At 30.6% G+C, this 22403-nt stretch overlaps 1 protein-coding gene across 1 annotated transcript in view; it reads right to left on the bottom strand.

The window, feature by feature from the left end:
• The window catches only part of CSMD3 (CUB and Sushi multiple domains 3), a 181752-nt gene that overhangs the window by 75102 nt on the left and 84247 nt on the right, over positions 1–22403 (bottom strand). Inside the window, exons 17-23 of the mRNA XM_008578674.1 lie at positions 19780–19968; positions 19241–19387; positions 16796–16984; positions 12857–13042; positions 11365–11559; positions 8655–8828; positions 3160–3333 (exon numbers count right to left, since the gene is read on the bottom strand). Coding sequence (XP_008576896.1) covers positions 3160–3333; positions 8655–8828; positions 11365–11559; positions 12857–13042; positions 16796–16984; positions 19241–19387; positions 19780–19968 — 1254 coding nt within the window. The remainder of the gene's footprint in view (positions 1–3159; positions 3334–8654; positions 8829–11364; positions 11560–12856; positions 13043–16795; positions 16985–19240; positions 19388–19779; positions 19969–22403) is intronic.

Here is a 22403-nt window from a genome sequence, read left to right as displayed (position 1 = left end):
GGGGGGGGGGGGGGGGAGTGGGAGGACAGTTGGAGAGAGGTTGGGTGGGGGACACAGGGAATGATTGCAATTTGTGGTGGTGCACATGCTGGTAGTATTTATTTGATCATCATATCTTGGGCACAGGTACTGATGGTCAGCTCTGTGCCCCATGAATATATATAATCAGTGATAATAATAATAAAAACTTATGTAGAAGACAATAAAAAAGAATATTATATTAGTAAATACAGAATTATTTAAAGTAATAATTTCATGCAAGTGGTACATAGATGTTTAAAGTTTCATGGTACCTATTTCATTCTCTCTATTTTTGTTTTAGGAAAAAAATCTGCAATTCAAAGAAATCTGGGGAATGGTTAAAGTTCATTCAACTAGTTAATAACAGAGTAAAAAAAAACTTCACTAGGTTTTCTTTTCTAGCTAAGTTTTTAAAAAAGAGTTGAAAATATATAAAGGTAGATGTTTTTGTATTTAATTTTTAAATAGTTCTTTTAATATTATTGATATAGTAAATATTTGCAAATAGCAGATTGTAAAGCAAAAGTGTGCTTGAAAAGCAAATTTATGCAATTCCATCATGTGAACAATAGAAAATGATGAGTGATGCTGCATTAGAATTTTCATTAATATTTTGAGATACCAATAATAACATTTTCCAAACCAATCAATTTTACTGGTTTGTTTTCTTCCCATTAATATTTGATATTTAACACAATTTTCCATGAAAATACTGTTCTCAGTTAGATGAATTATTTAGGTCCTTTTGATGTTCTGGTTATACTATAAATTTTAGTGGTGCTGAATTTCCCCAAATACTCTGTATTTCTATGAACTGTTTTATTGCATCATTTCAGTCTATTTATCAGAACAACATCAGTAATGGTGCTTCATAATTGGGCACAGTGAAAGACCAAAGTCACTTTTAGAACTTTTGAAATGACCTAAGAGCAATTATTTTTCAGCTGTATTGTTAATGCCAACCTACTCTTTTGGAAATTTAACAGCATCTTATTCTTGTTTAAAATTATCAATAAAGAAACCAATTTTACCCCAAGGGCCAGTTCTCATTTATAGTGTCAATTATTCAACAGGAAAAACAGTGGTATAATTTGGCTATGCTTGAATATAGATAAAAGGGAAAAAATCTAGGACAAATCCAAGCAGAATATTGCTTTCTTTAAATCATTAGACTGTGTGTGTGTGTGAGGTAGAAAACTAATTTTAATTTTTAACTATGTGCTATATTATCCTATAATTTCAGCACATAAAAGTATTTTCCATAAAACTAGAATTCCAATAAATTTCTGTTGATTGGATAAAAATTTGACAATGATGAAGTCTATAAATATGAAAGAAATTAGCCAAAGACTAAATGAAGTATTTCCCGTGAACCCACACTAAAAGTCCCATGAATTATTTCTCTGAAGCCTCCAAAATCTCTGTCCTATAATCCTATGATGTTATAATTACAACATATCTAGAACACTTATTCTCGGTTACTAACAATTTTAATACAAATGCCAGTAATTTGGGATGGAAAGTAGGAAAAAATAATAATAAAAAAGAAATCCACAGGTAATTGACTTTAAGGTCCAAAATAAGATACATAGTGATCTAAAAGATTGTGTACTTCTGGCAATTCAGTAGAGTAAGGAAGTATAATAGACTTATCATAATTCAACTATATTCTTATTTTTGTACTAAGTAATCATAATAAATGCACAATGGTCAAATCCATACCATACATATAAGAAGAGATCCATTAAAACTACAAAGAGCAGCAGGTATACTTAAGGAATTAAAATAAAAAAGTTATTATTTAAAAACTCATTTTATTCTTCATGTATGAATTCATATCCAAATTAACTTCAAAGATCACATGGATATTTGTGCAACTGGTGAGATCTTTTATTAAAACAATTCTAAAATTACGTACAGTCTTACAGCTTTGTATGAATTTGGAAACAGTGAAGATAGTGCTTTAAAATAACTTTTAAATAATTTTTAAAATATTTCAAGCAATTATTTATGACAAATCATTAACTATATGTATGTAATCTTGATACATTTAAGAATATGATGGCTTTTGAAGCTAAAAGCAGTTCGAATAATGAACGCTTTTAACCATTCACTATATAAAACAGAATTAGGGCCCAGAGAGTTTAAATGACTTGCATTAGCTCAAGTAATTAGCAGTAGAACTGAAATGAGAATGTTAGGATATAGTTTTGAAGAGACAGCTATAGTATCATAATTACTCAAATTAGAAAAAAATTATACCAAGGATTTTCCACTATAAAAAACTTCTTTTTTTTTTTTTTGTCTTTTGTCTTTTTCCATGTCCGGCAACGGATCGCAACCCTCAGTGTTGCCCCCGCACTGGACCGGGGACCGGCAATGGGATCGCAACCCTCGGCGCTGCTCCCGTGCCTCGCTCAGCCAGTGAGCGGGAACCGGTCTGCATGTGGGATCCGAACCCTCGGGCGGGAGAGCCGCCGCGCTTCCCAAGCGGCGCACTATCCAGTGCGCCACCGGGCCGGCCCCACTATAAAAAACTTCTAATTTCATTGACCCTATCACAACAATGTTGCTCCTGTTGCACAGTGGTCTCAAGAAATTTAAATCTTCATAATTAAAAATTTACTGGGGATCCGAACCCTCGGACGGGAGAGCCGCCGCGCTTCCCAAGCGGCGCACTATCCAGTGCGCCACCGGGCCGGCCCCACTATAAAAAACTTCTAATTTCATTGACCCTATCACAACAATGTTGCTCCTGTTGCACAGTGGTCTCAAGAAATTTAAATCTTCATAATTAAAAATTTACTGAGAATATGCCTTCCATATATGAATTTTCATTTATAAATATATATTTATATTAAACACTACAAGAGGCAAGTTTAATTTCTTGTCTTTATGAAAAAACGTAAATAATAACAGACATTCTAATATTTTATTCTGCTTTTGTAGTAGATGATTCTATACGCTCCTGGACACAGCCAACTTTAAAGACTGTTGCACAGCAGTATTAAAAAATGGATTCAAGAATTTAATTTATGTTCTCATATGTATAAAATTATTTATCTTGCCTAAGAAAAAAAATGACTGGTTATTCCATGAGACCAGAGGTTTCTAATTTCTTTTGCCATGCTTACTTACGCACACAGGACGGGAGTTGACCAGACCAATTGTGATCCTGCTGACATATCCTCACTGAAGAACCAATCAATCTAAAACCAGGATTACACTGATATACGACTGTGTCTCTGTATCCATAATTTTCTCCAATCACTTGACCATTTACAATGAGTTCTGGAATTCCACAGTGCCCTGCTGAAATGGGTCAAAAAACAATATTTTTAATTTTGTGGTTTGTTTTATTTTTATATCTGTGTGCATATGTAATATTACTAAACTTTTAAATTTTACTTATAAACATGCCACAAATAATTCAAACATAATTTTATGACATAATGATATTTATAAGATATTCAGCAAAACACCAAATATTTGGAAATTTAAAAATATATATATATATAATTATAACAATACTTGGGTCTAAAAAAACTACAAAATATTTCAATCTGCATAAAAATGAAAATATTACATATAAGAATTTGACGAATACTGGTAAAGCAGTGTTTAATGAGGAAATTTACAGGTTTAAGTGCTTTTATTATAAAGAAGAAAGGCATATAATCAATGACCTAAAATTCCATCTTCAGAAAAGGGCAAAGAGGAGCAAAATAAAGAAGAGGAAATAAAGCAAAAGTAAGTACACAGAGTAATATTTAAGACAAGTACAGAAAACAAAAAAATATAAAACAAAGAATAGAGAACATCAAAGTAAAAAATTGTTTCTTTAAAAATAGCAGCAAAATTGTTAAACTCCTAGCTAACTGGACAACACACAAAAAAGGAAAGAACAAAATTACCAATAACAGAAATGAATGAAGTGATATCACTACAAAGACTGTAGAAATTAAAAGGATAAGAGAATATTACAAACAGCTTTATTCAAATACATTTCAACAGATCAAAAGAAAAACACAAATTTGAAATTATAACTTGTCATACTAAAATAAGATGAAAAAGAAAATATGAATAGTCCTATATCTATTAAAATATTTGAGTTATTAAACAAAAACTTTTCCATGTAAAACACTCAGGCAAAGATGTTTTCACTGGTAAGTTTAAACATTTAAAGAAAAAAAAATCAATCTTACACAAACTTTTTTAGAAAATAGAAGAGAAAAAATATAACTTCCTAATATGTTTTATGGGGTGATTGTTGCCCCCATAGCAAAACCTGAAAAAGACACATGAAAAAGAAAAATGTTCTCCATAAAGACATGCAAAACTCATTAACAAAATTTTAGAAAATCAATCTAACAACATACATAAATTAAATACATCATGATTATCCGTGGTTTGTCTAGAAATGAAAAGATGATTTAAGATGGAAAGTCAGTCACTGTAAATTACCATATTAGTAAAGGAGAAAAAAATATGTTTATTTCAATAGATGAAGAAAAAATATTTGGCAAAATTCAGTTCCTTGTCATGATAAAAACTAATGACAAATGAAAATAAGGGAACTTTTTTAACCTGATAAAGACATCTAAAAAAAACCCTCTAGCTAGTATCTTATTTACCAGTGAATTATTGAATGCTTTCCTCCTATTATAGGGAATAAGACAGTTAAGTCCACTTTCACCAGTTCTATTTAACATTGTTCTGTTGGCCCTACCCACTGTAATACATTAATAAAAAGAAAAGAAAAACATAATATTAGAAAATAAAAAAGGAAAACTACTGTATGTTCAGATGACATTATATAGAATCGTAAAGTTGCAGGATTCTAGACAAATATTTTAAATAATTACATTTTTACATACTAGTAGCAAACATTTGGAAAATATAATTTGAAATGAACAATTTCACTTATAATGGTGAAAAATTCTAGGGAATAAATTTAGTAACAGACAAACAAGATCTCTATGTTAAAACTACAAAATATTAGTATGGCCAAAAAAAATAAATAAATAAAGAAGGACTAAACAAATGAATAAATGTGCTGTGTTCATGGACAGGAAGACTCAATATTGCTGCATACCAATTCTCTACAAATTTATCTATAGATTCAATGCAATCCTGATCATAATATCAACAGGCTTTTTTTTTTTTTTTTGGAGAGTTTGATTAGCTAATTACAAAACTTAAATGAAGCTTTAAAGTCCTAGACTACAGAAAGTTATCTTAAAAAATAAAAACAAATTTAGAAGACTTGCATACATAATTTAAAGACTTATTTATAAAACCTTTTCAAAAAATAGTGTCATATTCATCTGAAAAAATGAATTTTTTCCATTCTATCTCATAATACATTAAATAACAAATTAAAGATAAATCATAGATATAAAAGCTAAAAGTATAAATCTTCTAGAAGAAAACATAAGAGAAAATGTTTGTGATTTATAGCTGAGCAAAGGTTTCCTAAACATAAACAGAAAGCAACAACCAGAAAAAATAAAATAAAATAAAATAAAATAAAATAAAATAAAATAAAATAAAATAAAATAAAATAAAATAAAATAAAATAAAATAAAATAAAATAAAATAAAATAAAATAAAATAAAATAAAATAAAATAAAATAAAATAAAATAAAATAAAATAAAATAAAATAAAATAAAATAAAATAAAATAAAATAAAATAAAATAAAATAAAATAAAATAAAATAAAATAAAATAAAATAAAATAAAATAAAATAAAATAAAATAAAATAAAATAAAATAAAATAAAATAAAATAAAATAAAATAAAATAAATAAAATAAAATAAAATAAAATAAAAAATAAACAAAAAGAATTTACCATATTTGAAAACTTCTGCTTGTCAAAAAACATTATTAAAAAATGAATAGGTAAATCACAGAATGGGAGAAAATACCCATAAAACACCTAATGATGAAGGCCTTGTGACCTAAATATACAAAGAACTTCTGTAATTCATAATAGAAAGGGAATTTAAAATATGATACTTCACCACTTCACAAAGGAAAATTTACAAACAGCCAAAAGCAATGAAACTGCTCAGCATTACTAGTCATCAAGACAACAGAAATTAAAATCATGTGAGATAATTGTATGCATCCAGCAAAATGAACAGAATGAAAAGACTGGCCACACCACATGCTGGAGAGAACGTGAGACAACCAGAACTCTCCCCTGTATTCCATTCCTGAGTACCCCAGGGAAATAAATGCACATGCCCCCAAAAAGATTTTTATACGAAAGTTCATAGCAGCTTCATTCATAATAGCCCAAAACTTGACAGAGCTTAGGTGTCCATTAACAGGAGAATGGTTCAAGTGTGGCATAATCATATAATGGAATTCTATTCAGCAATATAAAGAACAAATTACAGATATGAGGGTACTTCAAAACATTCATGGAAAAACAGAATTAAAAGATAAAACAAATCTTTCCATGAGGTTTCTGAAGTACCCTAGTACACATAATAACAGGGATGAAAGAAAAGGAAAGAAGCCTTACACATAACAGTACAAATTTCAGAATTCAATTCATATGAATTTCTAGAACAGGGAAAACTGATATATAGTGAAAAAAATCTGAACAATCATTGCCTCAGGTTGACGGTGGAGAAGGTACAGATCGACTGTGAAGGGTCACAGGAAACTTTCCGAGGTAATGGGGAATGGCGATTTCTCTATAGCAGTTTAGTTACACAGGCGTACACATTGTTAGAACTTATCTAACAGGGCATTTATGTTACATGCATTTCACTGAATATAAAATTCTGCCACAGTAAAAAAATGAGAACCATAAATGAATATTTAACTCTAGGTAATGGTATGCATGCTGAAATGTTTAGCAATGAAGTATGCTGATGTCCACAATTAACTTCAAAATAAATAAAGAAAAAAAAAATGAATTGATGGATTGATAGAGGCCTGGCAAGATAAGTAGATTTGTGATAAGCAAATATTGCAAAATGCCAATTACAGAATATAGATGGTAGACATATGGATGTTCACTGTCAACTCTTTCAATTGAAAAATTCATAATAAAATGCTATGGAGTTAGGAATAAATGCTTAAAGAAATAATATACTTAGGGAAATAATTTTAAGCACATGCTTGTGGACATTCTAAGCCAAATTGTCCGGGGCTACAAGGGTAAGTTGAGAAGAATGACTGAATCCTTAAGGTCATTTCCCAGCATGAATCCTTATGGTCAATTCAGAGCATACGATTCTATGATATGCTTGTCTGGCAACTGCACTGTCCTCCTACCAACATCCTTTTAGGTTTACATTAGATGTCAATAAGTATATCCTTTATAATAAATGATGATGTCTTCATAGACTGACAGCCAATGTTTTCTAAACTAAGTAACCTGTAACTGCAATCAGTGTTACCAAAATCCGCTTAGGAACTATTAGGAAATGCTTAATCACATACTAATATATAATGACTTAATAAATTTATTTTTTATGCAATAGTCTTATAGAGTATTCAAATATGTATGCTTTTATAAAGAAGCTATTGTTGCTGGTTTTTCAAGTATCCCTATTAACAAATTTACCCAAGAAGGGGAAAAAAAGGAACTTTAAACAAAACCTCTAGCCATATATTTTTAAGTTCCAAATAATGCTTGTATTACCATGAATATTTTTAAACTTATTAGCAAGACAATATGTAATTTAAATTGCTCATATATAGACTTTCTGCCATGTGTCCTACTCTTAAGTAGTAACTATTTAGAGACAAAATATTGTACACATTTTGCAGTACCCTTTTCATAATATCAGCAATTTTTAAATTAGTAAACAAAAGATCATCCCTTGTTCCTAACAGATGAGTGAATAATTATCACAATTTTTGTTATTACTTAATCAACACTTGCTGTCATATCCTGAAACCATTTTAGAGAAAAATAAAGCATTAATCATACTATTCTCTTAAAATTAAAGAAATTATTGAAATCTTTGAAAAAAGAGATGAAGCATAAATCATGACATTCTTTTCATAATAGAAGAGGTGTAAGAAGAATGAGCTAGTTTAGTTTCTTTCACTAAACAGTTTCTTATAATGAACTCAGGGAACACTAAGGGTAAAAAAGATCCAAGTTGCCTAAAATTGTGTTCAAAAAAATAATTTTTTTAAGTTTTAATAGAAAGTAGTTTACATATGTTGAAATCTTATAAGATAAAAATATAGAGACATTTAAAATGTAGACACTGTTTTTCTTCTTCAGTCATTAAGCAAATAGGTGAAAGAATTGACTATGGTCTAGAATGAATAAACTGCTACAAAGATTAATCCAGCTGAGTATGCAGACATATAATTTTCAGCAATTAGTTTTCACCTTTTTATTTTCACCATGCCTGGAAGAAAATGTGTCTCTCCTTAATGACATAAGATTCTCATTAGGAGCACAAGCTGATTAACATTAAGAGCAATCCTTTTAATAGCTTTTCTACCATGAGACATTTTTTAAGTTAAGTATTTTCTGCTTTTTTGCATCCTTACTGAGTGAATATAAGTTATGTTCTCATATTAAGGGAAAAGCGTTGCCCCTTTTCTAGGGTGGATGGGAAAGTTTGGTTCAAATAGATGAAAAATGTGTACCTAGGCATCTTGTTTCAGATCCACTCCAAAGACCTGAGGAAAGGCATTCTCGTACAGCAGAGCCTACAAGCATGAATCCCGTATCACAGGTAAAGATAGCTGTTGAACCATATGAAGTTTGAGTACCAATCTTGTTTCCATTTGGAGGTGCAGGTAGTTCTCCACAGGAAATAACTTTAAAATAATAAATAAATAAAACCCTTAAAAACACAATCATATGCACTTTTAACAAAACTATATTTTTAACATTTTGAGTTCCCTATGAGTTGATGTATTTACAATTGAAATTGACAATCATAAAACATCTTTAAATGAGTGTGGAAGTGTAAAGGAAAGAGATGACATAATTTAAAATTTATCCCCTTTGAGTTCCCATAAAACCTTCTAAGTGACAGTGACATGTGATAAAGTTATTTTCTTTGTATTTTTTGCTTAGCCAACATAGTTATAGTGAAAGAAAAAAATCATATGATTAAAGAAAAATCACATGATTAGTCAAAATCTTTCCCTAATTTATGAAGTGACATTAGACAAGTCTTTGACTTACCTGAGCCAAAGTTTCTTCATATCTAAACCAATGCTAAGATAGTAAATACAATTACATTCTGTTGAGGACTCTATAGTTAAAGAACTTTACATGTAAAATATTTGATTTTCACAAGATCTATTAGATATTTTTACATTTCAAATGTTGTTTGTAGGTTTTTAAGAATTTAAGAAAAGAGATTAACTGACTTGCTAGTCCATTCAGAACCCATTTTTTATGACTCCATACCTAAAGACTACAAATGAAATGTCACCCTAGAATAAAAAGCAGTGATGTTCATTTAGTGCTTCTTGCATTTCAGGTACTATTATTAGTGCTTTCACTTTCATAATTCTCAAAACAACTCTCTGAGGTAAGTGCAATTATTGTCTAAATTGTATGCAGTATGATATAGGCATAGAGAAGTTAAGTAACTTCAATAAGGTTACACTTCCTATAAATAACTAAATTAAGATTTAAACCCAACAGTCTAACTCCACAGTGCAATACTTAACCATCAGCCCCTGGTGCTTCATTCTGGCACCAGTTAGAGCTTTCAACTCTAGGCTGTTGGATAGAGTTGAAAAAACCTACAAACTTTAAATAGCTGCATATAAAATTTAAAATATGCTGATGGTTTTGAGTTAAGACCCCAATAGTCCTTTGAAGTAGCTATTACCATTATTACTCCACTAATATTATTAATAACAGTAATTCTTATATTATTTTAACTTAAAAGATGAGTAAATGGAGGACTAAAAAAGTTACTATTTTTTTTCATTTTCTGAAGGAATTGCGATTCTCAGGTTCCTTGTCTTTCCCATTCTCACCTTTGGGCAGTAACCTAATCTTAGGCATCACTTAAACCCTTCTACACTATAGGGGATCTAGTATAAAGGATCCAGACAAACATTTGTTCAATGCCTGGTTAAATGAGCATTTTTGTTACAGGTAATTTTTTCCTAGCTCTTTGAAATATCTTAGTTCCATCTGCCTTTTTAATGAAATTATACTGGAAGAACATGGAGGCTGCAGGCAGAGAAAAATCCTTGGAAAAAACCTGGAAGAATAGGGCAAAAATATACAAACATAGATGTCATATTTTTAGAATATCAAATATAATTTAGAAATCTATTTTTAAAATATTTATTCATCAATATGACTATCTTATAAAACAGGGCAACCAAAAAATGCTATGTTGATACAGAGATTAAAAAAATAAATTACAAATCACAAAATATTCATAAGTAAAATAATAATAGAAACTTCTGTACTTACTGCGCATAAGACAGTTGTCTGTTATGTTAAACTTAATCATCACAACAGTATTTAGGCTTTTGATTTTTTTGTTTGTTTATAAATTATGGATGTTTATGTCATATAAGCCATAGAGTTTGTTAGACATAATTAAAAGGCTTAATTTTTATCCTTGCATACTTCATGGCACAAAGATAAATATAGTGAAGGAAGGTAAAAGGGAGTTCAAGACATTTCATCTGAATATCCTATGTCCAGTTAGTTTACATTGGATATTATATTACAAGAATGCACGGAAATAAAATGACAATTGTTCGACTTAATTCAGTAATATTTCTTGAGATCCTTGAGAATCTGGTTCTAGCTGGTATTTCAAATATGTCATAGCTTTAAATATTTACAATAACTCTATGGGGTAGGTGTTATAATTTTCTAATTTAAGAAATTTGGGATCAGAGAGAATAAACATCATATAACATGGTGATTAAAAGCCAAGGTTTGTAGTCAGACTCTTTGGGCTAAATATCACTTCTCCACCATTTTTAGGATCTGTGACTTACATAAAATGATTAAATCTGGGGCTCAGTTTTATCTTTGGTTCAATGAACATAACACATGTAAAGGGCTGAAAGTAGTGTCTAGCAAGTGTCCAGCAAGTAGTAAGTATATAATAAACATTACTTAGTTGTTATAGTAAAGATACATTTAGTATCCAAATATAGGATTTCTTAATCCAAAGCCCATTATTTTTAAAAAGCATTTACTAATACAAACATAATTGAAAAAATTTTAAATGCAATGAAAATAAGTAACCATATTAATAATTTTATCTCATTATTGTTCTAGCATGTTTGGAAAGGAAGTGATTCAACTAATTCAATCAGCAGAGATAGCTTATGAAATAAGTTTGGCAGAGTGTATACTCACTTTGACAATATGGTCTTTCATTTCTCCAACTCCAGGTTCCATTAGGAAGACATTCAATGGAAGCAGGACCTAGTCCATGATAACCAGGGTCACAGCTGAAAACTACCTTGGTTTTATATTCATAATGGGAGCCATTCACAATTCTCCATCTTCCATGTTCCAAGGTAAATGAATTAATGCTTGGACACGTAACAACTATAGAAAAGCCAAGAATGTAAATACTAATAAGTCAATCCTGTCTGTTCCACCTCTTTACTATATCCTATGTTCATTCCATCCTTTACATCTCCACTGCTTTAAACCCTTCGCTATTCTGCCACAGAAGGTCTTTTAGCATTTGTTCTTTATTTCTTTTTCACATTAATCTTTTCCATTACCCCAGCTGTATGGTACTGCTGGCAGTTCTTTGAACATATCTTGATGTTTCATAATTCAGTTTCTTTGTACATATTATTCTACCCATCTAGTCATTTTCCTCCCTTATTTCTTTGGAAGCTTTCAAAGGACTATATTTTGAGGAAGTTTGTTTGATGAGAATGGCCTTTCTATCCAGGAGCTGTGATATAAAGTTTGGCTAATTCAAAACTTGCTTACGATAAGTAGAAGCGTTACTAGATACCTATGCTAAAATTGTTAATAATTTAACAATCTTCATTTTAAATAAAGTCACAGTTAAATTGAAGTTAGTACTGTATGGGCAAAAATAATTAAAATATAGAGAAAATTAAAGACCTTATTTAAGCCAAAATTTTTCTTTCTTTTTTTTGCTACCAAACACGTTATGAGAATTAATTTCTATTATCATTATATAATAATCATTTACCTATTAAAGTAGTAATATCAGCAATGGAAAATAGTGTAAGTGTAAGTAACCTGAAGAATACCAACAAAAGTCAAAAAGGTTCTGAATAATTTCGGCAGCATCATTTATCTTTATAAAAATCAGAGCTGAATATATTGAAATACTATTTTATTAACACAAACTGTAAAATATTTTCCAAGGGACTGAGTATTCAAAAACACACATTGATTGATGGATGACTTTTTAAAGCAAATAAATGAAACTTTATTATGCAAAATGAAAAGTCACATAATTTTTTTCACATAAATATTTAGTTTCCAAAAATGTCCTGTACTGTCTTCCAGTACTCCCTAGTACAAGACAGCTTAACTAACTTCCATTTGCTTCTTAGACATCACACTTCATTTCAGAAATCAGTTTTTTAAAAATTCAACAATATATAAAATTTCAAATAAGATGCCAGTAGAGGGCCGGCCCCATGGCGCACTGGGGAGAGTGTGACGCTGGGAGTGCAGCAGCGCTCCCGCCGCGGATTTGGATCCTGTGTAGGGATGGCCAGTGCGCTCACTGGCTGAGCGCGGTGCAGGCGACACCAAGCCAAGGGTTGCAATCCCCTTACCGGTAAAAAAAAAAAAAAAAAAAAAAATGCCGGTAGAAATACAAGTAATGAAATGTCCTAAACAAACATACCGACACAGCGAGGAGTCTTGTTATGATTGCTCCATGTCCCGTCTGATTGGCATACAGCAGTGGTAAGTTCCTTGGATGACAATCTATATCCATCATTACAGAAATAGGTAACTCGGGTTCCTACCAAGTAGTCAGTTGTAAGTATCCCTCCATTTGTTGGAGCTTTAGGAATTCCACAGGAAATTGCTAGAATAAATACACAGATACAGAATCATAGAAACAGAAAAAATGCTTCTTATTAGATAAGTCTGTTATACCATAAAACATGCAAAACTATTTGGGATCTTATAAATTCCACTGAAAAAAATTTAGAATGCCTCACAGAAAAGCTTTCTGAACCATAAATTTTAAATAATGTATTTAAAACTCCTATTGAATGTTTTTAAGTTGTTGAATCTATATATTGTTAATGCTTTATTTTCTTGCTGTTTTACTTAGTGTCTTTCCATCATGTGCATGGTTATCGGCACTTATATATATGTTATGAGACTTCAAGTTAGGTAAATATAAAGTGTATCTAGTGCTAACCCATAACTAGACCACATATAGCAAGCTTGCTTGATATAATTTAATAAATAATTATTATTACAGATTATAAAGGGGGTAGCAACAAATACTCATCAATTACATAAGTTTGGGGCCAGGAATAAAATAAATTTTTTCTTTGGCAGCTGGCTATTTCTTTGTCTTAGGCATAACCAAAGTGTACGTGCTTGAGCACCATCCATAGAGTTTCATGAGGACTGGACACGTTTAATAAATATAAGGCCAGAATGCAATTTTCATCCCTAAAAATAAAATCAATAATCTTTCAATGAACACATTTAGCAGCAAACCTCCAACTAAAATGAGAGTATTTGTATTTTGTATATCATTCTCAGTGTAAATATTTATACATATCTTTGTAGAAAGATTAACTTATTTGAATATGGGTGTCACCCCAGCACCAATGAATTACATAACAATGTCTGATAAATTTACTTAATATATTTATAAAATCCCAGAGTTGCTGACTTCTGAAACATACGTAGTCTCACAGGTGTCATATAAAGGATTCTAGACTTATATTTTTCTCATAACAAAAGAAATAAAAAACAGAAAGACCTGAGTTTAGTTTAAATATTATAAATGCTGTATTCTATTCACCTATCTCCCATTTCAACCTAAAATTGTTTCTATTTCTCTTATAAAACCTATCATTTAAGTGTTTAATTTTCATGAATCCATGTGCATTGACTACAAAGTGAAAAACCGTAGTAAAATCTATATGAAATTGTCAAAACTAAATGGCAAAATCCCTACTGCTTAATAGTTTGATCTTTTGTAATTTGGTAACCTACAAATTATGAACAAAAAAGCAGTAATGATGACTTAATAAATTATATAAGCTATCTCATATAATTATGTTATTATCTCTGCTTCCTAATTTCAGAACCTCAGAAATAATGTTGAGAAGTAAATAGCTCCCTGATGTCTGTTAAAGAAATATTTATATATTCACTTAAAACTTTGGGGAATTTCAATTTCTAATAAGCCTTCTCCCCACTGCACCCTGCCAAAGATTCAAAGATTGTGTATTCACTGATTTTTTTTTTTTTTAATTAACAGTACATTGTTGGGGTAGTGTAGGTTGAACCTATATCAAAGTAAAAAGCAACACAGTTAAACGGTATAAAATGTTTTTATGTTAGACATGAAATAAAGAGACAGCATACTAAAATGACAGAAAAACTGTGCCCGTGGATAGCTTGTAATTTAACTTCTCAGATTAAAAAAGAAGGAAGTAAACAATTCAGTCCAGAAGAATCATCATCACTGAGTGGGGGTCAAAAAGACTTCTCTACAGAACTCTCAAGAAAGAACAAATTAAAAAGTAAGGCAGTGAATATAAAGTGTCTATTTCTATACAACACTATGCATTACTCATTTGTACAGTGAGATAGGGATGGCTCAATTCCTGAGGGTGAAGCATCAATAAATGGTTGTTTGATATGTAGAAAAATAAGTAAAATCCTAACCAAACCCAGAGATAGCTGACTAAATTTTCTACCTTTGTACTCACATTGTGTAACTATAGCTCAAGTAAATATATGTGAGGATGTATAAGAAGACTGAAGAGGCAAGAACAAAAATGACTGAAGAATGCAAAACAAATTTAGAACAGTAAGTTAGCATTATGTGAACAGCTCTTTCCAATGTCGTATAACCATTTTTTAACTAGCCGTGTCCAAAAAGATAAGTCACATGAAATAAATATTTTTAATAAAATAACCTTTTAAAACTGTTCTGATGTTAATAAAAGATTAATTTTTAAAAACAACTGCTTGAATTATAAATATTTTATCATTTTACTATGCCACATATCTTCTTTTATAACTGCATTTCAATTTACCTATTCTAATTGTGGACAAAATTTTAAATAAAAAATGATGAAAAAATGACTTCATATGTAAATGTAATATACACCTAAAAATCAATATAATTATAGCACTGACTCTACAAAACAATTTCAAAATGGCGGGAAGCTCAGACTGGTCGGTTTGCTCAGTTGGTTAGAGTGCAGCTTTGTAACACCAAGGTCAAGGGTTCGGGTCCTCATACCGGCCAGCCACCAAAAAAAAAAAAAAAAAAAGTTTCAGGAAGTTTGGGATATTCTTTATTTTAACCAATAGTTAATTATTATCACTAAAGGTTTCTTAATGATTACATATGTATATGTGCCTGTGTATACAAATAAATATATGTGGGGCCGGCCCGGTGGCGCACTGGAGAGTACACCGCTTGGGAGCACGGCAGCACTCCCGCTGAGGGTTCGGATCCCATGTGGAGACCGGTTCCCGCTCACTGGCTGAGCACGGTGCGGGCACAACACCGAGGGTTGAGATCCCGTTACCGGTCAGTAAAAAAAGACAAAAAGGAAAAAAAAAAAAAAACAAACAAATAAATATATGTGTAAATGTATGTGTATATATAAGCAATCCTTACGTAATTAAAATGTAAAAGTTCAAAGTTCAGAGCTTTTTAAGGTTTATTTAAAATATACACAATTTATTTTTATTTCCATGATTATAAAATTATGAGATCAAAAATTCTTTTCCAAACCAGTTTTGGGAATTTAATTAATACCAAGAAACTGTAAATACTCCTGCTATGTCAAAGGAAAAGTGGATGTTTTGATAATTTATTAAAACATATCTGTTCTGCATGAAGACAGTGCCTTCAATAATGATAACCCACTAAAGTAATACTTTCCAGAATCCTAGCACATGATTAATGTTTCCTGCATCAACACAACAAGAAAATAATGGTTTTTAATTTCAATTTGTTTATATATATATCTATGAGAACTATTTTTTCATAATTAGAAACTGCAGTCTAATAGACTAAAGAAGCCATTTAAGGTACCTGGTAATATCTATTCCTGAGCTAATTTTAACTTGCAGTTATTTGATTTTAAATTTCAATTAGCCTATGTCATATTTTATTTGTTTAATATAATTCCCTCCAAAAGGTAGATGAGTATGAATTGGGTAGATAAGCTAAGAGTGTGCTGCATTTTTTTAATATGAGGGTTCAAGGTTACTATATGCATGTCCACATGCTGGATAGAATAAATCAAACATAAAATTCATTTTCATATTGATAAAAATAATGTGATAAATTAAATATCTGAAAATATTCAAAGTCCAATGACTTTAGTTTATCTTGTGTAACTGATGTTGAACTTGTCTATATAACTATACCCAGCTAAGAGACGCAACTACTTTTTAAAAACAAGTCCAAATCTAAAGCTCTAAAATGGACCATTTGTTGATTAGCACGTTTGTCATTGTGTTTCCTATAGCACAGTTATTGGAAGTTTTAGTAATCGAAATAGAAAAGTTAAATGGGGTTAATTTTTCATTATGTTTTTATCTATTTTTGGCTAATATACTTCACCTTGACAGGCAGGGACTGGTGCATCCCACGCGTGATACCCATAGGAAGACTTTCTGCACACAGCACTGCTTTTCCCAACAAGTCGGAATCCTCGGTCACAGGCCCAGCGGACCATACTGTTAAGTTGCCCACCTGTCTGACTGATAATGTATCCATGAGGTGGGGATTCTGGTGTACTACAGTAGAAAGCTTTTCAAAAGAAGAATAAATAACTGTTTAATTAACGAAACAGAAATTCTTTATTAACCAAAGATATAAACACCTGTACAGAGAATACTCGTACTTAAAAATAGGTCAATTGTCATCTATGTGAGCTTTACTTCATATGAACGTCCCATTGTTTTCTATACTCTTTTGAAAATAATCTGCTTACATAACTTCTAGAAAACATAACTACCTCCGAACTTTCAAATTTGTACTGTCAACTAAGATGTCTTCTGAGTTAAAACATATTTTCTTAACACTCTGGAGGTTTAAAAGCCCTACAAATATTTCATAGAATTTTGAAAACTGTATTTCCTGGCATTTGAAGGGCCTAACTGCCACAGCTGTAGTAGCAATATCTTACAGCATGGTGTTTACATTTCACATTGAAGTTATCTCCAGACACGTGTATTATATTAGGTCATGCATTTCATTTTGGTTGATGTCTAAAATAGGCCCCCACATTTCATAATCCACTTTACCAGTTTATTAAAGAGTTTCCATTCTGTCAAGAGTGCTTGCATATGGTGATAAAAATTGGCAATAAAATAAAATTTTTTTCATTTCCCAAAGTCTGAAATGCCAAAAGATAATGTCAAATAGCTTTTTCACATATATATATACTTTTGAGACTCTTCAATCTGGCAGATTACATTTACTTTTTAAAACTTTAATGTATTCATCTAAGAAAAATGAGACTTGGGGTAAATAGTAAGAAATAGGTTGGACTTAGAATATATATGTCATAACCTCTCATAAGAGAAAAAACACATATTTAATGTCAAGCTATTCTTGGGGGCTAAAAGTGACATTTTCATTATATTTATAACTGACTTTATCATGAATTCGAAGTGAATAAGAATTAATATATAATACAATCAATCTAATGCTTATAATTGTTTAGTTTGAATAGTTTCCCTTTAAGTTATTATGATCAATAAAAATACAGTTTAATTTGCTGACTTTTAAATGTTCTGTTTCTGAAAATTGACATTTAAATTGTATTATAGAAACAGATTAAATATAAAAATCATAAGGATGACTGAGGCATATATTTCAATTTTTAAAATCATTTCCCCTTTGAGTGCATAATAATTATTTTTAATTCAATAGAAAGCAATTGCAGGATAAATTGTGTATAAATATTAGTAGTATGCTGTCAATAACAAGTTACTTCTAATATATAAAAGACAAATTATTAATAAATAAAATCAAAATGCCATCTCACAGTTTTAAAATTAGAATTGTTTTATTTGTACATTTTATGTGTATTTGCAAATTTTTATAAATAGAATTTGAGAGTATACATTTTAGAACTGAAATTCAAAATGTATTTGTCTATGCCTAGAATTGTTGTGTAAGAGTTGTTTATAAAACATTTACAAAAGTAATTTTCAGTTGAACTGATTGGCAGTGACCCATGGCTTGGGAGGCACAGTCTTAATGAACACTGTATAGAAAAAGCGGCTGATAGGTTCTGAGGTATTCTGCTATTCAACATATAACCATGGCCTCTGACATGATTTGGGATGGCAATAATGAAAAAGAATATAATCTTCACATAATGGAGAACTATTTATGTACATTTATTCAATGAGAAAACTATTCGCTCAGTATGAGTACAGCTTAAAAACAAGAAGGTGCATAGAAAAAGCTATGTCACCTTAATACTAAAAAGAATATTTACACCACATCTTTCTAAATATTACTCAATGAGAAGCAGTAATGGAAAAAACAATTAATTGTTTTCAAAACTGAAGATTTTTAAACAGTGTTCCTTATTCTCTCAATACTCAAGATATTTTAGTAATTATCATAAATAGATGTTTAATAATTAAACATTTTACCACTATATGTTCATCTTATGTTTAAACTTTTCATTTAAAGTAGTTTTTAAATATACCAGATAATACATAGTTGAGCAACATGAATAACATTTTCTGAGAGTTTAAGGGAAACAAATCTATTGAGAAAAAGGATTTAAACTTTCAGTTTAACTTATAACTAACTTACCTAAGTCATAAGAATTCTAATGTTTTTAATCTTTTAGAAAATCATATGAAGGTTATAGAATTGTTATCATTACAATAGGAAAACTGAGGCAGAGAGAATTTACATAAGTTGTTCAAAAAACATCAATAGAGGAGCTTTAAGCATAAGTGAATTGTGCCTGTGCTCTCTAATCACAACCATACTGAAGATGCAAGTAAGATCTGTACTGAAGTTATAAGAATTACTTACCTATATATCTTATCCGGAAACCTTTTTTGTTATTGCCATGATCTGCTGACCATTGAAGAAATATTTCATGACCATTGCTTGTTATATTAAAAGCAGATGAATAATCCCCACTGAGAGAAATAAGCACTGGACTTTGAATATTTGGTCCTTCAGAAAGAAAATAATACAATTTAGATATAAGTGAATAATTATATTCTCACTTATCTTTAATATTTTATATCTTTAGAATAGTATTAAATATGGTTAAATTGTTCCACAGCCAATCTATGTCATCCACAATAACCGAAAACATAACATAAAATGTTTCTTTTAAAACATTGTTTTAAATGTTTCTATAGCTATCTATCTACAATTTGTAAAATAGTAATCCAGCTACAACGAATTTCATATGTTATATAGGTAAATTTAGTGTTGATACTTCTAAAAATATCTAAAGGATAAAAATCACAAAACCAGTTGTTTATACTGAAAGTCTGCATGTATAGTTAGAGCATTTCTACTAAATTTATGAATATCCAGTAAATATAACCCATGGTTACCATCATACACCTGAAGAACATCAAATTCCTTTTCTGTCTGGAAGAACTCTACAAACATGCTGATATTATAACCCTTTTCCACTGAAATGCTCCATGCACACATTTGAAGATTTGGGTAGCTGTCAGGATATCCAGGGCTCAATATGACTCCTGTAGAATCTAGCCGCAATTCATTGGCAGGACAGAGCACTGTCAAGGAAATATATTGTTAAATAACATCCATCTTTTAGAACCTAAGAGAAAACTTCAGTTTTAAATACTGGGTACTCTGCTTTCATGCTCAATAACCATAAAGAAAATGTTACATTGAATTATGTGTTAGAATAGACAACTTCTATTAAGCTTGCCATTCAAAAAATGGAGGAATGACCTAAAATTTATAGTACTGATTTACTTTTTTACTACATGGAACATGCACTACTTTTCTGGACAATAAATAAATAGATAAATAAAAGATAGGACATTTATTTCCTTCTATTTCTTCACATTCTTTCCCAACATTTCCTCCTCTTCTTATATTCTCCCATCTTTGCTTCTACTATCTATGCATTTGTCCTGTTCTTTATCTTCTTTACTTTTTTTTTTTTTTTTTACTTCCTTCTCTCCTTAAACTTTCTGCTCATTTGTGTATGTGGGGCCAGCCAGTAAACTGCCTCCTTTCAGATCATCAGTTCTAGGCAAAGCCCTTTCTGATCTTGGAGGTGTGCTTAAGCCATGAGAATTTAACCCAATTCTGGGTCATCAGTTACTTTTCAATTCTTTGTGCCATCTTCATGCCAGAAATGTAGGCCAAAGTGCAAGCTTTCCTTATTTCATAACAATACTTCTGCTTTAACATCAGACATCTCAAGAACAGATATCTGTATATGTATATATTGTTGTATATATATATTGTTGTACACATATGCACGCACAAAAATATAGAAAATCTGTTATATATTGATAAAACAACATAATTATGATCTAACAGCCTCCACAGTACAGTAAATTTTAATTGTTATCATCAATAGCATTACGTATCAAGGCAAATAATACAAACACCTATTTAAATTTAGATTTGGAATGATAGGGGGATGAGCGAGGTGCGGGCGCAACACCAGGGGTTGTGATCCCGTTGCCCGTCCCGGTCTGGTATGGGCGCGACACTGAGGGTTGCGATCCGTTGCCGGACATGAAAAAAGACAAAAAGAAAAAAAAAAATTAACCATATAAGCATGGGTTTATCTCTGGGCTCTCTCTTCTGTTCAATTGGTGTATGAATTTGCTTTTTATTCCAGTACCATGCTGTTTTAATTACTAGAGCTTTGTAGTATATTTTGATAGCATTATATTTTGTGATGCCTCCAGCTTTTTTTTTTTTTTTTCCCCCTTAAGAACTTGAGGTTCTGTGGTGTGGAAAGAGTATTGGAATTAATTGCTCAGTATGTAAACATTGTGCAGAAGTAAACCAGTATGTCCCAAACAAGATTTAGTTCTATTCGTCAGAACAGTGGAAGTGGCTATAGCAAAATGTCTTGCTAAAGAATTTTTAGTACATCGTTGTTAGAGTTTTTACACTTAGGCTGGACCACGTTTGAGTGTTCTTTCTGGCGACATTTAAGCAATTGAAGGAATGGTTAAAGTAGATAACATTTGACGGTTTGATGAATTGAAAATACATCCCATGCCATTTCTTAATTTAACTACTATCCATAAACTTCCATTTTGAAGTATGATAGCATTATATCTCAAAACAATCAGAGCATCACCTTAAGAAGAATCCTTGTTTTTCAATATTTGTTTGAAAGAATTGGTTTGGAAACAGCAAATATAGTTCCTGGAATTTAGATAAACAGATGAAGGATTTACATATTCACTGTTTTCAGGGTACAAGGACAATTAAGTATTTTGAAATATAAAGTCTCCTAGTAGTATAGGGATAAGAAAGAGTAAAATAGCGAATTATGGCAACATATAATTGCTCTTTTATCTTGTTAATAATTTAAAAAGAATAACTTGGAAAACTCCAAAAAAAATGGCCACAATTAATATGCAGATTTTTGAAAACTGACTGCAAAATATAGTGACTAGTATAGTATAGCTAAATGTAAGGGCTACTTATTATCATTATCATTATTATTATTATTATTATTATTATTATTATTATTATTGGCTGTGACTTCAGTTTCTCTTACTTCAATTGATGATTTTGCTTCTTAGATATGACTTTCAGATTTTTAAAAAACAATTAAATAAATAGTATCAGGTCATACCTAAAAAAAGAATGCTGAGTTTGATTTTCACAAAAAATTATGTAAAAAATAAACTTGAAGGTTGGGAATGAAATGGAATATCTTAGTCAAAAACAAAGAACATTAATGAATAGGTAGCTATAACATATTAAAATGCATGGACTCTTCCAGTATATTTTACTATAAGTACACAAATTGAACTATTCTCATCCTATCCTACACATAACAAAAATCTGGAAAATCACCATGAATAACAGTAAAACTGTATTGATTGTAACTACGCATTAGGCACTGTTAAGCATCTTCTGTGTATTATCTCATTTGTCACAACTTTAAAAAGTGTGTATAATTTTTATCCCCATTGTACATATTAGGAATCTGATGCTCAGAAAG

The sequence above is a fragment of the Galeopterus variegatus genome, unplaced genomic scaffold (genome assembly GCF_000696425.1).
Source record: "Galeopterus variegatus unplaced genomic scaffold, G_variegatus-3.0.2 Scaffold1739, whole genome shotgun sequence".
Lineage (NCBI taxonomy): Eukaryota > Metazoa > Chordata > Mammalia > Dermoptera > Cynocephalidae > Galeopterus > Galeopterus variegatus.
The sequence above is the reverse complement of the archived record's forward strand: the minus strand, read 5'-3'. Positions and strand labels throughout refer to the sequence as shown.